This window comes from Pagrus major, chromosome 22 (assembly GCF_040436345.1).
Source record: "Pagrus major chromosome 22, Pma_NU_1.0".
Classification (NCBI taxonomy): domain Eukaryota; kingdom Metazoa; phylum Chordata; class Actinopteri; order Spariformes; family Sparidae; genus Pagrus; species Pagrus major.
Genome location: NC_133236.1, coordinates 12,835,472 through 12,851,004, shown reverse-complemented (window position 1 = coordinate 12,851,004; position 15,533 = coordinate 12,835,472). Strand labels below are relative to the sequence as shown.

The 15,533-nt window shown below is 39.1% G+C and overlaps 2 protein-coding genes across 2 annotated transcripts in view; both read left to right on the top strand.

The window, feature by feature from the left end:
- The window catches only part of map3k5 (mitogen-activated protein kinase kinase kinase 5), a 74,305-nt gene extending 70,520 nt beyond the window's left edge, over positions 1-3,785 (top strand). The window contains exons 26-30 of the mRNA XM_073492410.1: positions 130-373; positions 511-623; positions 1,015-1,136; positions 1,267-1,343; positions 3,391-3,785. Of these exons, the coding sequence (XP_073348511.1) occupies positions 130-373; positions 511-623; positions 1,015-1,136; positions 1,267-1,343; positions 3,391-3,451 (617 nt within the window). The 3' untranslated portion in view covers positions 3,452-3,785. The remainder of the gene's footprint in view (positions 1-129; positions 374-510; positions 624-1,014; positions 1,137-1,266; positions 1,344-3,390) is intronic.
- A 2,695-nt stretch (positions 3,786-6,480) lies between these two features.
- Positions 6,481-15,031, top strand: lrp11 (low density lipoprotein receptor-related protein 11). The gene is made up of 9 exons (XM_073492843.1): positions 6,481-7,218; positions 9,075-9,232; positions 10,574-10,715; positions 10,950-11,075; positions 11,203-11,400; positions 13,492-13,659; positions 13,758-13,814; positions 13,904-13,996; positions 14,105-15,031. Exons 1-9 carry the CDS (start codon positions 6,651-6,653, stop codon positions 14,257-14,259), a joined length of 1,665 nt encoding a protein of 554 aa, XP_073348944.1. The 5' UTR covers positions 6,481-6,650; the 3' UTR covers positions 14,260-15,031.
- Positions 15,032-15,533: the final 502 nt, after the last annotated feature.

Here is a 15,533-nt window from a genome sequence, read left to right as displayed (position 1 = left end):
TAAAACATATTTGTGCATACTCAGTTATACTTTCTGTAGAAGCAGTGTATTTCCATAACAAAATACATAATCAAATGAAATGCTGACATTAAATCACTTCAGTAATGTCTTGTGTGTTTGTGTGTCCAGAGCTGAGGCCTCACTTCAGTCTGGCCTCAGAGAGCGACCCGGCCGAGCAGGAGGACGTGGACGACGACGTTGAGCCCAACAGAAACTCCACCCACTTGAGCCGGGTGCCTCCCGTCGCCACTCACGACGACACCGTGGCCACGTCAGGGGTGAGCACGCTCAGCTCCACCGTCTCCCACGAGTCCCATAATGCACAGCGGTCCGTGAGCATGGAGCTGGGGAGGATGAAGCTGGAGACCAACAGGTAGACGGGAACACTCACTGTGATTAAATCCAATGCAGACGCATTAGTCACGTTATTAATTATTCATTACTTCTTGTTGATAAAATAAGAATAAATCTCTCCGTCGCGTTTCCTCCGTCTGGCTCGTTTGACCGCAGGCTGCTGGAACAACTGCTGGAGAAGGAGAGAGAGTATCAGGCCATCCTGCAACAAGTGCTGGAGGAGAGAGAGCAGGAGATCAGACTACTGAGGCTGCGATCTGAGCCCGCAGGTCTGTACTGTCGTCTCATTTACCTTCCTACGCTGACTGAATGAAACACTAGCACTACTTCTGCTGTTACTTCTACCAACCTGCAGCCATTTTACAGCCAGTTGTGGCTCATTGAGACTCCACTTTTCATCCACAGCTGGTCTGTAGTAAATAAATCACAGGGTGATTAAAAGTGCAGAGTGACCAAAACGCACGTCAAAAAAAGCTTTTCCGTCACCTACAGTTGGTACAAATGGTGTAACTTTTAATTCTAATTTGCTGATCTGATCTGAGACTCCATTATAATATGATTATTTTGATGCTGCAGCACAAAGTTTATTTTCTGTGTAAATGTTGGGTGACTGGCTCCATAGTGTCTAAACAAGTCTATTCCCTGTATTCTCTCTCGTAGACGTCCCCACATTATCAGATGGTCCAGAGGGACAGAGGGATCCACCTTCACCGAGACATGAAGACCCAGAGCTGACCAGCTGGCTGAGGCTTTACGGTGCTGACCAGGACTCCATAGACAGAGTGAGTCCCTGCTTTCACTTTGAAGCTGTCTGTTGAGTAACATCACACAGTGACAGCACCAGATTACATTATTGTTTTTCACCCTGTGATGGTTGTTTCCATGTTTCCACAATGTTACTTGTTTCTACAGATACTTAATGAAGAGTACACGCTGAACGACATCCTCCACGATGTAACAAGAGACGATCTAAAGAGTTTAAGACTGAGGTAGTCAACTTTCATTCTGTCGTTTCAAGATGACTGGTTACAGTTTCACTCCTCTATCAGTATTCAGCAACTAAAATACATGCTGACTCTCACATCTAAAAAAAATTACTGCAGGTCTCCGAACACCAGAAACACAGAAGTAAGCAGTGACAACCCTCTTTGTTCATAATGGAGATTAAATGGGGATCCAAGAGTTAAAAATTTGACTTCATTTCCTAGACATCCTGTACGGTTGCCCGAATAAAGAAGTAAAAGTGTCATTTCCTTTTCTCAGGGCTGAGTGTGAAACAGTGCTCACAAGTTCTGAAATTGTTTTCAGCTGTGGTTGTTTGAGGTGTCAACATCACATCTTTAAAAATGTTTATTAGTTGCCTACTACTACGACAGTTTTAAACCTTTTTCTCCCATTGGTGGCATCACTGAAACAAACTCTTAAAGGTGCACTGTGTAGTTTTATTAAACAAACCAAAAAGAAACAAACTCTTCATTTTCATTTCACAAACTGACCTTAAAGGACAACACAATTTCAGACTGTTTTACTTTGTTTATATGTGGCGGACCCTGCCACCTTTCTAGCTTCAAACAGTGTTCTGGAGACCTTATTTTCCTCTGAGAACAGCTTGTTTATTCACTTATGGAAAAAATAGATATTTCTGAGTTTGTATTAATACATCATTATTACACACATATTGTAAATATTACAATTCTGAGTTTGAATTTCTTCTCCTAAACTACATCGTGCCCCTTTAAAGCCATTACTGTATGTGTACATGTCTGCCTTTACCGCCCCCCAGTGGCACTATTAAAAAACAAAACAGTGATATATGTCCAGGGTATCTACAACTCTTCAAAATTCAATTCAGTTTCCTCAAAAAATCAAAAATCAAACAAAAAATTATGAAATATTATATATTATATATTATATATTTTTCTCTTTCCTGCTGTATGCAGTAATGTTTAACGTTTTAAAATGTTTTTGCACCAGGTTGCCATTGTCAGGACATATTATACACACTGTATAAGCCAAGTGAGGGGTGGATTGTGTGCAGTGTGCACAGGAGGCTGCTCAATCCTATTTTGAGGAGATCTATAGCAAGCATTGACACCACTGTTAGCTACAGTGGATAGGAAGGTCATAAGTTCATGTGTCAATTGTTGCACAAACTAAAAAGATTTAAGGTTCCGATAGGCAAGTCTGGAGAAAGATAGTTGATTAGTTAGTCTTATTCCAGTCGTTGAGTCTCATCCACGATGACCACTGTCTTTTTCAGAATCACCTACTGCACCTTTAATGATTCAATGTTAATCCATCCATTCATTTTCTACCACTTAGCAGGGTCCGGTTTGCATTGATTTAATTAATTATATCATTAGGAATTACTGATTATTATGATACTGCTGGGAAAATCTAAAAATGATTCTCTGGTAATTCTGTTTCATATTGTGGTTTTCCATCATTCTTTCTTTTAATGTGAAACAGGTATTCAATTTCCATCTGTGTCATATTAATAAGTCTTAAATTTAACGTGGTAAAAGTTACATAAAGCTTGTTCTCTGTATTTTGTAAAAAACCTTGTTTCGTGTAACATTAATTGACAGATATTGATGTTGTGCACTAGGGCTGCAGCGATTATTTTCACTATCAAATATATATATATAAATAAAAAATTCTCATCACAAATTCCCAGAGCCCAAAGTGATGTCTTCAGATTGCTTCTTCCAAAACTCAAAGGCTCTTCAGTTACTCTCATAAATAAGAAAGAAAAGCAGCAAATCGTCACATTTAAGAAGCTGAAACCAGCAAATGTTTGAGATTTATGCTTGAAAAATTACTGACATAATAAATAAATCATAAAAATTGTTGGCAACTAATATTCTTTTGATTGACTAATCGATTATTTGACTAATCTTTGCAGCTCTATTGTGCAAATTCATGTACAGGGCATGTTTTCTGACACTGTGGACAAGAGAAACAGGGACATAAGACATAAGCACACTGTTGTATGTTGTAACCTGACTGACCAGTCTGTTCTCTGTGTCCTGTCAGAGGTGGGATCCTGTGTAAACTATGGAAGGCCATCACAGACTACAGGCAGAAGCCAACCTGAGGCCTTAAGTGGCGACAACCACTCAGAGAAGTCAGGACCTTTGTCCCAACAACTCAGTATTCTCCTCTTACCTCAGTATTTATAAGAGCAAGACTTTTAGGAGAAGACCCTGTGTTTGACGGAGAGCAGCTTTCCACCCACACAAGAAACTCTTTGACTCTTCGTGTCGGGAGTATTTTGATAATTTTGAAAAAAGGCTTTTGGGAAAAAAAACAAAAACAAGGTCACTTTGAAAGCAACAATTACTCAGAAGTGCCACTAGTTTCGCTATGCCTGATGGACATTACGCAGCTTTTTGCTACTGGTGGGTTAGTAATGACAACAAGGAGGAAAATCTTGAAAACTTTCAAAAAGTTTTCTCCCGTCTTTACAAGATGTAACGTTTACAAAACTTGAGACTGACCGTTTTCTAACACAAGCCTGAGATACAAAAGACTACATTCAAAAATCATCTGTGCTAATGTTTTTATCATCGGCATCTTATCACTACTTTATTTAATGCATTTTAATTTAATTGTTATGGTAATCTGAAGGATGTCAGTGCATGCCCCGCTTTTATTTTAATTTTTTATCCATACTGAGACTTATTTAAATTGTTCATGCTTTTTTTTTCCACATTTCCTTTTATAACACGGATCTACATTTTTATTTTTCCGAGACGTGTAAATATTGTGTTATAAAATTATATGTGAATGACATTTATGTACTTCAAAAATACATTGAGAAACAGAGTTAAATCTCCATGTGGATCAGACAGAGTCTATAATGAACACATTTGAAAAATGAATTGTATGATATTGTATTTTCTAATGTCACAAATCAAATGAGATGATATTCAGTAAGTAATTAATATTACATTGAATCATTTGCTCTGTTTTTATCGTTGTACACTGACAAAATTGTGCTTATCTTGCTTGTGTTCTGTAGATATGATCATCCAATCTGATGTGTGTTTGTTGTGATGAAAAATCTGAAATGCAAAACAAATTTCACATGGAAGAGCCTTGACCTTTTTTATTTTAAAACAAGATGTCAGATATGGGGAAAATAATCATGAGCAGTGTGTCCGTTTTGTTTCATATCTAAAATTACTCGAGATTTTTGTGATATATTGTTAAAATAAAGCTTTTCATCTTGAAACTGTGAAAGAAATGTGTAAGAAGTGTTCTGTTACAAATACCACTGAATATACGTAGGTAGTTAATATAAAGTAGATTTTTTTAACTGAAAGTACACTCTATGGTTCTTAGGAAATCTACTCACTCGGCTTACTATAAAACATTTTAAATTGGATCAACTGTTTTTACTGTTCTCCATAGAACAGGGGCCACTGGGGACTTTTTGAAAGTGGCCCATTTTCCCTATCGCTTTTAAAAAGCATAATTTGTTTTTTCAATCAAGAATTGTTAACTAACAAACAAGAACACTTTGCTCTCCATCAGCACAGTCTGCGATTGAAACCAGCTGCTACAGATTCTGGTGTGAAACTGTTATTTTATTTTTATCCAGGACCTAATAATAAAATCAGAATTTAATATATTAGACGGGCTGATTTGCTTCTTAGCTAGAATAGCCTGAGGTTTGGAAACATTGTACGATCATTGTGTCTTATTTGCTGAATTTGATGGTACATGAAACCTAAGACAGTGATTTACAGTAGGCTAACAGTGCTGCTTGCTTAAGTAGTTCCTAATGTTATTCCTTCAATTGTTTCTTTTTGACATATTTTAATGGAATCATTTCTTTGCACTTTTGATGCGCCTTAATGCAATTCTTTCCCCACCTTCATTATTTCTGACCTCATACCGATCCTCCTATTACATTGCCTAAAATTGCATTTGTTTTCAAGACATAGTGACGCTCTTGTGTCACTTTTATTTTCATTGTTAAAAGTTAAATGGTGAAATTATCTTTAATAAAACCGTTTTTGGCAGTCAGTCATAGCTGAGTACAAACAGTTATCAGGCTAGAAAATGATTTCTAAAAGGTGTTGTGGAATGATAAGGACGTGCCAAAAGGTAACACATAATAAACCGATTAACAAAGATGTAAAGTTGCAAGATGTAGTGAAAAGTTTCAGAGTAGTGGTACTTCATTTTTTTTTTTTTTTTTTTAACTTTGACATTTCTTTAAGAACAGTTTTTACACACACAAATAATTATGCCTAAAATGTTGGCTTTAAGTATTTTAATTGCATGTAAATTTTCTATCAAATTTTATTACATAGGTTTAATGTAAAGGGTCACATGTAATGCAAAGTTTTTCTATCATGTTGAGTCAATGTGTGTAAATTAAATAGACAGGATGACCTATTTGAAATGCATTACTGTAATGTACAATACCTGAATAATAAACACCTGAAAAGCAAATTATACTTATGTAAAGTTTCACCTTAACTTTTTACAAAACGATATAAACTGGACGGTATGTCAGTCTAGAAGAAGAAACGCAGATTTGTTCTATGTGCTGTTGGCTGACATGGAGCTCCATTTTGTTTAGTAACATGAAAACAAATATTGACTTTGTACGTATGGCTGATGCACGAAGATTAAGCTGGCTGTTTACATATGAAACGTTTAGATGAGCTGCTTACCTGAAGAAAGAGATGAGAAAAGAGCCCTTTATCAAGACAAACTAGATTTTTAAACATTTCTTTTCATTGCAAAATTCACTTGAAATGTGGGATTTCATGTGTGGTGCTTTTTCTTTTCATTTCTTTTCCCTTGCAAGAAATTGTTGATACAGTATTTTGTAATTTAATTTATTTTATGTCTTAACATATATTTGCTTTAATTACCTAACTAACTAACTGACCGTGGATTCCAGCCTGGTGTGTTACACAATGATGCAGGCAGAGAGGGAGAGAGAGAGATAACAGAGCTACAGGTGTGCCAGCTCCCCCTCGCCATGTTTATCCATCACTGTGACGTCACTGGTTTCTGCTGAGCAGCCAAACGCTGTGCTCACGCGGCCGCCCCCCTCCTCACCATGACAACAGCGGATTTTTAGCATCGTCAGAGGACGAGTCGTTAGCTGCTCCGCTCATGGTTCAGAGACCAACATTGTGTCAAACAGCGGCGGTAACATTAGTATAACGGAGAAAGAGTTCATGTAGGAAGGTTTTATTTGCTGTGTGGACCCTCATGCGTCGGACACCAGCCGGAGGCAGAGGGAGACGCCGTCTTACTGCGTGAACAACATGGCTCTTCCGTCTCAGCATCCCTGGCTGCTGCTCGCTTGTGTTGTGCTGCTGGCCGCAGGCCAACATGTCGACGCTCGCTCTTCGCCGATATCGGACCTCAAATCCAAAATAACAGGGGTGGAGGAGCTGTTGGAGGAATTCCGCAAGCAGCTCCAGCAGGACCAAGCGTACAAGGTAGGCGACGTGATTGACTCGTGTGTGGGCGACTTCAACGCCGTCGGGGAGCGCATCATCAAGGCCAAAGCCTCCATCGAGCAGGGGGCCACCTTCCTGCTGGCCCCGGAGAGCGTGTACACCTGGAAGGACTGCCTGCACGCCTGCTGCTCCCAGCCTCACTGCACCGTGGCGGTGGTCCAGGAGGACCCGAGGCAGCCCGGGGAGAGTCTCAGCTGCTACCTGTTCAACTGCACCTACAGGAACAAAAATGTCTGCTCCTTCGCTCCGCAGGAAGGCTTCAGCACGTACAGCCGGACCGCCAACACAACGCAGGGACACCTCCCTGTTTCACCCGGAGGCTCAGCCCGGAGGCCCGGGGAAGGACATCCTGAGGAGGATGATACACAAGGTGGGACATCACACATATCAAGTTATACAGAACCCTGGATATAAATTAACGATATGACTGATCATGTTTTAGAAAATTGTCATGTATTGATAGTTAACAATTTGCTGTATTGTTTTCTAATTAAATCTTAACTAATTTAATTAGTAATTGTTTTACCAGGCAAAAATGATGGTTAGTTATCACATTATGGTCAACTATTAAATATGGATACCCTGATAGTTATTTTACACAGTGGTTTATTCATTAAAGGGGCAATATGTAAAAAGTTCTAGTTAAAAGTTAAAATAAAAGAAAAAAAAGGATTAAGTTAAATAAATAGCAGTTTTGACATTTTGATGCCTCTGTATTATGTTGCAGAAATTAGCATGCTAACCAGCTAAGCCCCGGTTCTTTCCAGTCTAAAGCTCCTATGCGAGCCCTATAAATACTTACGTGATCCCCTAGCTTCCAGTCCGAACTGCTAGCTGCATGGCTAACTGAGCTAACTAGCTTGCGGCAGCTACAATTAGCAGCAGTTAGCGGTTACTCTGGTTTGATTTGTTTTGAATATAAATTTGTCAGGTGGCCAATTCCTACATATTGCACCTTTAAAACTTAAATTATGTCTTAAATAACCAATTGTGTGAGTGTGTTTTAGCTAAAACACTGCTGCTCAATACATAAATAAAACTCAGGAAGGAGAATTTCAGTCATAATGAACACATTATAAAGGATTTAATATTTTACCCATTTATTTTTATTTTTGACTTAATTAACATGTAGATTATGTAGAAAAATGGCTAAGCTTTTGCTTGTGATAGAAAATGAATGAAGAGGAACAAGTACGACAGGGAAATGGTAAGATGATCGATGACTCGTGATGGTTACTGGAAAGTTAGTTAATTATTCATGAGCATGTCATACAATAACAAAAAGAGGCAGTAACTGGTGGTTGTTTTTGCAATTTTTTCCCTTAAGGTTTGGCTACATAAAACTTTATTGGGTTTTAGAGGTTTTATCTTGATCCTCCATAGCCCAAAGGGAGTATGAAAGATCAATTCTTTTCACTATTCGAAGCAGTTTGTTTAGCCCCCTGACAGCACTCCATCAGATTTGATGGAAAGTACATCAAGTCTTATATACACTTCCTAACTTAGATCTCAGCAAGTTAGGTTTAGCCACAAGCAACAGCTACTTATCTTGTTAAAACAGGCAGGGTGGGTTAATGATTTGCCTTTCAGTTTCAAGCCTGCAAAATGTCATCAGGACTCTGAGAACGAGAGCAGGTGTTTTATGACCGTAATGATCTCCTCCATTTGTTTGCTAGCAAGAAAAGTGGTCTTTCTAGTACAATCGAAGAAATGATAAAATAATAAGTAAGTTAATTGTCTGGAGAAACAACAGAAAATTAACCAAGTGTTTTGAAGGTCAAATAATCTTTTAAACACATTTTCAAGCAAAAATACCACATATTCTCTTGTTTCAGCGTGCTTTTCAAAGTTTTATATCATTCTAAACTGAACATCTTTGAGTTTTGGATCGCTAGTCAGACAAAATAAGATAACTAAAGACATCACCTTTGACTAAAGGAAATTGTCACAGGCATTTTTTTCCACAATTTCATCAAACATTCATTGAGAAAATAATCAGCAGTATTAATTGATAACTAAAGTCAAATAAGTACAATCTTATATCCAAATGCACACCCCAAAATAGTAAAGACATCTCTACTTACTACTACTCATCCTACTGCAATAGAGTAAAAAGAACATATTTTGTATTCAACTACAATGGAATAAAGCAAGAATTAATTAAATAAGCTAGTCATGTAGGAATTATCTTCTATATTAGCATGGTTTTCCTGTTTGATTCTGCAGATGTGGATGAGCCTCCTCGCAGTGACGCTGGACAGGATGTGGTGATCCAGCTGCCCACAGACTGGGCTGTCCTGGACGGACGGGACAGTGTGGACGACCACGGCATCAACCACTATGAATGGACACTCGTCAGAGGGGACACAGCCATTAACATGAAAGTCAGTCTATTCAGCGGGTAGCAGAGCCATCTTGCATTAAAATGACTTTATCGAGTTTCATTTCAGTGCTTCATGTGAGAATGAAAACAACTGACAACAAACACTGAAGGAAAAACAGACTGAATTAGCAAAATAAACAGCAATAGCTCTATTATTCTCTTCTTTCAGGGATCAGATGATTCTAATGTTTGAATTTGCAGAATTAATTGTCACTAATCGCCCTCACAGACACCAGTGTCAAATTGCGTGTTTATATTAGTTAAGTCAACACAAGCTCCATAATGCCTTGCTGTACCAACAGAGATAAGAGATTATTACGTCCAAACCTGCCTCAAGGACAGCAGCAATGTTGGAGGCTGCCTGCTGTTCACAGCCAGAGGCAACATGTGGAGTGTTTAGTACAATATGTTATAATCACACTTAAATCTGTGGTCAATTTCACCTTTTCTACCTTATACATAAAACAGTTCCAGTCAAAACACTTGACAGCAAGCTCAGGGCATTATCCTGAGTGACTGAGACATGTTTTTTTGGGAAAGACATGTTGCAGTTGAGTCTTTAAAATTTTGTTTTTTGAGTGGTATGAAGATATATACCTTCAGGCGATATTAGCTTGTCCACTGTTAAAGATTTTGCAGTACTGTTTATGCCATTTTAATTATCCCTTTAGCACCAAAAGGTATATCAGGCCATTGTGGGCAGTATTGTAAATCAATAACTTTGACTTTTTTATGGTAATATTGGATTCTTTCTTTTTAGTTACTTTGATTTTTTTGAGCATTTACTTTGCTGATTAGCCAGAAAAGACATTCTTCACTGGTTATTTTATCTATTAACAAATTCTTGATTGATTTTACAATAAATTTAGATTGTGATATGAAATAAAAATGATGAAAGAGGATTTGATCTGTATTTCAAATGTTTTATTTGAGTTTTTTGTGCATTTTGTGCCTTAATTGGACCCCAAGGGCACCAAGCAAATGTAATTTTTTGTGCACTTATGCACTAGAACCACAAGAAAAATCCTTTCGTATCTGTCTTGGCAGGGGATAAATCTAGGCAAAACAACAATATATATACAATGACTGCATACTGAAAGAGCAGGGCTATTTTTGTGATTTGGGTGAACTGACAGAAGCAGTTATGTAGAATTAAAGCATACTTTTCCCAGCCAAAGAAGTTTTAAAAACAAACGATGATGGCATCAGATTTTGTAGCCTGCAACTAACTTCTGTTTAAAAGATGTAAACTTTAGAGGTTTTGAAAATTGTGCACGTGATTTATTAAAATCTGAGAGCAGAATTGTTGCCCATCCTTAACCTATTTTTGTATGTGTTGAAGGCGACTCATCCAGGGCTGCTGAAGATCAGTGGTCTCCAGGAGGGTGTCTACACTTTCCAGATGACTGTCACTGACACGGCGGGCCAGAAGAGCTCTGACAACGTCTCCGTCACAGTGCTGGCACCAAAACACCAAGCAGAAGGTGATGGGTTCAAAAAACATGCAGCTTTGTTGTGTTCTTTTGTGAGCTCCTTCCCAATTGTTTCCAGTAAAATCCAGGGTTATTGTTTCATGTGAAAATATAGCTCTTCTACTTCTTTGCAAACTGAAGAGAAGTCGATGATGCTACAACATTGAAAAAAAAGATACAATATTACTTTCACATGAATAAAATCTGGGTGTTAATATTTCTAGTTGTATCTTTCTGTGCCCACAGTGTGTACTGGTCACTGTTCAAACTACCAGTTCAAGTGTGATGACGGTTGCTGTATTGACATCACATACGCCTGTGATGGGAAGCAGCACTGTCCAGACCGCTCTGATGAAGACTTCTGTCCAAACTGTAAGAAACCATTTTCTTTTTTAATCTATTGTATTGTCTGGATCAGTTAATGGAATGCAAGAATAAAGGAAGAGCACAAGCAAACAAAACATTGACAACCTCTCTGTTGTTCATTTAATTTCTTTAGTTGACAGCAGCAGGAAGACAGTGACCCACCCTGCTGATCCCTCAAGCCCTCATCTGCCTGTAGCTCAGACAGAGGAGGCCGGGGATGACAACATGACTGGGCCCAGAAAGACCGTAGAGACCATCGTACCACCTCAGGACAGGAGCAAAGCCACTCCTCCACAAAGTCCCAGTCAACAAGAGGCTCCAGTCAGTCAGGGTAAGATTGTGCTTGTGTTTGAAGGGCTTTATTACACACTGTTACACGACAAGAAACAAGACAAAAGGGTGTGTTTTCATTTTCAAGAATCTAGAAAGGGTTGATGGAAATGGCCAAAGACTCGCTTGAGGTGGTTTTTCCCCCTTTTGAAGAGTTAATGCGCATAATTTTCATGGTCCCGTCATTTCTGTGTTTTATATGTTTCTTGGTTTTTGTGGTGTCTTATGCATGTTTCCAGTGCTCTTATGTTCCTCCCCAGTCTGCTTTCCCTCCACACCTGCACTACCAAACCTTTGTCAGCCCAGCCCTGTTCCCAGTGTTCTTCCCAGCATATCAGCTCTTTCTCTGCTCTCTTGTTTCCCCTGTTCATTACCCTCACCTGTGTTTTTCTGCTTCTCTCCACCTGCGCCTCGTCCCCTCGTCAGTTTAGTTTCTATTTAAGTCCAGTCTTTTGTTCAGTTCTCGTCACGTTATCTGTTGTGTTTGCCTGATCCTGCTGTGCAGTTATCCTGTTCCCGTGGCTTATTTTTCAATAAATGTTCTGCGACTGATCTGCCAGCCTGCCGTCTTGCATTCTGCTCTCAGCGTGACATTAATGGGAGATGGAAACACCTGTTCCATATTTTTTCCGACATAGTGAACATTTAACTCACATGAACAACGAGCTGTTTCTGTTCCGACTGAAGAGACAAAAAATAGCAGCAGGTTCTCTTCATCGCTCTGCACAGATCTAATGTAACCTTCCTCACATTAATACATTTCATCAGATTGTCTACATTTTTGCCTTTTTAGGTTCGACTAGGTGCTCTCATATATTGGCTTGTTGCGCCCTCTTCTTCTGCAGTTGTCTCATGGTTTTCTACTGGAGAATTGGTGCCACTCACTGCACACAGCGCCATTCATTTGCATTTTCTTTTGCCAGTTTTTTCAAAATTTGGTTAAATTGAAACCTGGCTAAAATTGCTCTGCACTGTGGTGATACAAAATAGAGTGGTAGTATGTAATAAGTGTTTGTTTTTTGTTTTTTTACTACAGCTCTACCTGTTAGACCATTTGCCCAACAATAAGACCCTCCATCACTGTGTCATTAGTGCAGTATCCCTTTGTAAAGAGGCAGAGAGGGATTTTAGTGAGTATCTGGACATAGAAGCAGATGGAGCCCCTGCAGGCAGTCATTGAGTCATAGAACTGAGCTCAAAATGCTGGCAAAGCCACAGGGCCACTCTGCATTCCCTGGGAAAGCAGCTCTTTGCCTGCTGGAACAAAGCTCCTCTGTCCCCTCCGCCATCTGATCCCTGAATCAGGCTGAGACTGACCAAAAGGACTTCTTCCCCCCATTGGTATTTCACCGCAGGTATTTCATGGGTGGGGTGCATTTTCAGGAGTCTTTTATTCTTGTCACGAATGCTCAGTCCATCAGTCATGTCTACATGCAAACTAAGTTTAGGAGAGAGAGAGAGAGGAGAGAAGTCATGTTGAATGACATCAAAAATAAAACCTTTTTCTCTGTTGGTTGTTGTGTATCGTTGTTGACAGGAATGCATTGACTCTCTAAGGATCAATAAAGTTTATCCTCTTCAATCTATATTAATTGATTGATTTGGACACTCAGGGGCAACAAGCTAAACACAACATTGACAAACATAAATATAGTTAATCTGGTGAAAGTGTTAGTAAACAGCTTCCAGAAGACGTGGAGCAACATTAGCATTCATTTTGAGTAGTGTTTCAGGCCACCTGGTAAATATCAGTCCAATATTTGCTCTCTTTTAGCTCTGTCTTGAACCCAACCAACTCCTTTAGCTCCTAAATGTTCCACACTAACTGTGTCTGTCTGCCAGTGGGTACTGTACAGGGGCTTTATTGCACAAAAGTCGAACTTGAAGTCATACATCTCATAGAGGACCCACATACAGACACAGAAGGTATAAGTGAATTGTTTATCACAAAAATTGTTGTGGAACAATTTTCTTTCATTCAAGGTAAACTTTAGATCAATTAGCTAATCATCTCAGCTGACTCCATGTCTTAATATGTGTAAGATCAAATTGTCAAAAGTAAATAAGAATTTGATTGTCTCTTTCTCTGTAGATCCATGTGCTTCAGCTCCTGTTGTTGGACCCTGCAAAGGCACATTCCCACGCTGGTACTACGACCAAAATGCAGGAGAATGCAAACACTTCCTTTATGGCGGTTGCCAGGGAAACCATAACAACTTCCTGCAGGTGTCGGACTGTGTCAGTGAATGTATACAAAAAAGTGAGAATCTACACTTTTTACTTTTTCTTTTTTTCACCTAATTTTGCAACAACATCAAAATGTTATAATTTTAAATTTTTCATGGAAACATCTTTCAGGTCCGGCTTTCAAACCAGCAACCGTGGCTCCTCCAATCACCAAACAGACTGAGATTGGTAAAGCTAAAGTGCATTTTAGTAAAAATTCAGTGACATACCAGTAACATTGTGTTAACTGATGAATGTTTCCTAATCTTGTCTTGAAGCTGCCCCTAAAATCTCCCAGAGCCAACCAGAGAGTGACATCCCCATCTCCAAAACATTTCCAGTAATGGGAGGACATCCAGGACCAGAGTCAGGTAACATGAACAATTTGGTTTTATATCATTGTACTGCATTGGGTCTCAGCTCTTATGTGTCCCTCTTGTGCTTCTTTATGTGTCATGCTCTGCTGTTTCCCTCTGCAGGTGCAATCCTTCCGCTGGCTCTCGGCCTCATCATCACCGCCCTGCTGCTGCTCATGATCGGCTGTCGTCTCAGACTCGTTCGTCACAAGCTGAAGAAAGCCCGACCCCTCACCACAGAGGAGTCAGATTACCTCATCAACGGCATGTACCTGTAGCCAAACACCTGCGGGCAGCAAATACAAGCGCTCCGAGATCTGAGATACAGAACCATGGGAAGCCTGAGCCAGGACTTTTTGAAATTTCTGATTTGTCCTCACTTCAGGTTGGAAACATCCCAACTCTGCTGTCATGAACGTTTCTGAACACACTGATGAACGCGTCTGACTGGTAAATCTGCTGTTGATTGATGCTGCCTTCAAAGCCACTGACACATATTCAGATGCTTGTGAATTCATATTTATGTTGTCCTAAGAAAATATGATTGTAAATCCACGATGAAAGAGTAAACATTCCTAGTACGATACTGATACATAGATGTCTATATTCTCAAAATGACTTCTTGGATACATACGGTAAAAGACCTGTTATTAAAATTCATTTGATCCTCAGTTACGGGTTACTTTGACATCAAAGAAGTGCTGCACAAAATTGTGCTGTATTTCTGCCACTGGGTGACACTAATGTGCCATATATTTGCTGTACATTTTACCTGAGTTAACTTGCCTGAAGGCAGAGATGTGACACATTGGAGTGCCTGTCTAGCACGTTTTGACAGATTAGGAATCTACAGCTTCTTCCTAAAGTTTCTCAGCATCATATAAAGCCATAGTAAATTGTATTGTTCAAATTCTATTCCTGTCGAAGGTTTGTTGCATATTTTTCTTTACTAAGCAATCTTGTGTGGAGTATGTGCTCTATCTGCGCAGATGTATTCCTTCAAAGTGCTGTCTTTCATGTGAGATATTAAAGTTTATTATATATCAAAAACACTGGTCTGATGTGTCAGTAATTTACAAAGGTGCAAAACATTTCCACAGCACATCGTTACATAACCACTGAGGACATGGTTGGATTATAAAACAGGCCCCTCACCCCTTTTTCATAGGAGCACACAGTTTGAAAGGGAGGTCATTTGGTATCTTTCTGATAGTTTTGTGTCCTTTTGTTGTTTTGTCTGCAATATTTTGTCTCTTTGTAGTTGTTTTGTGTCTTCGTAGTTCTACGTGTTTCTGATACTTTTGTGTCTGTGATCGTTCTTCTCTAGTTGTTTTATGTTTGTGATAGTTTTGTGTCCTTTCCTTGTTGTTTTGTGTCTCTATGTGAGTAGCTTTATCCCTTTGCAACATTTAGTATATCTGTTATATTTTGTGTCCCTTTGTAATTTTGTGTCACTTTGCAGTTGTTTTGTCTCTTTATGGTATTTTTTTGACTGCGGTATTTTTGTCTTTGTTGTAGTTTTGTCTGTGGTACTTGTGTCTCTCCCCTCTCG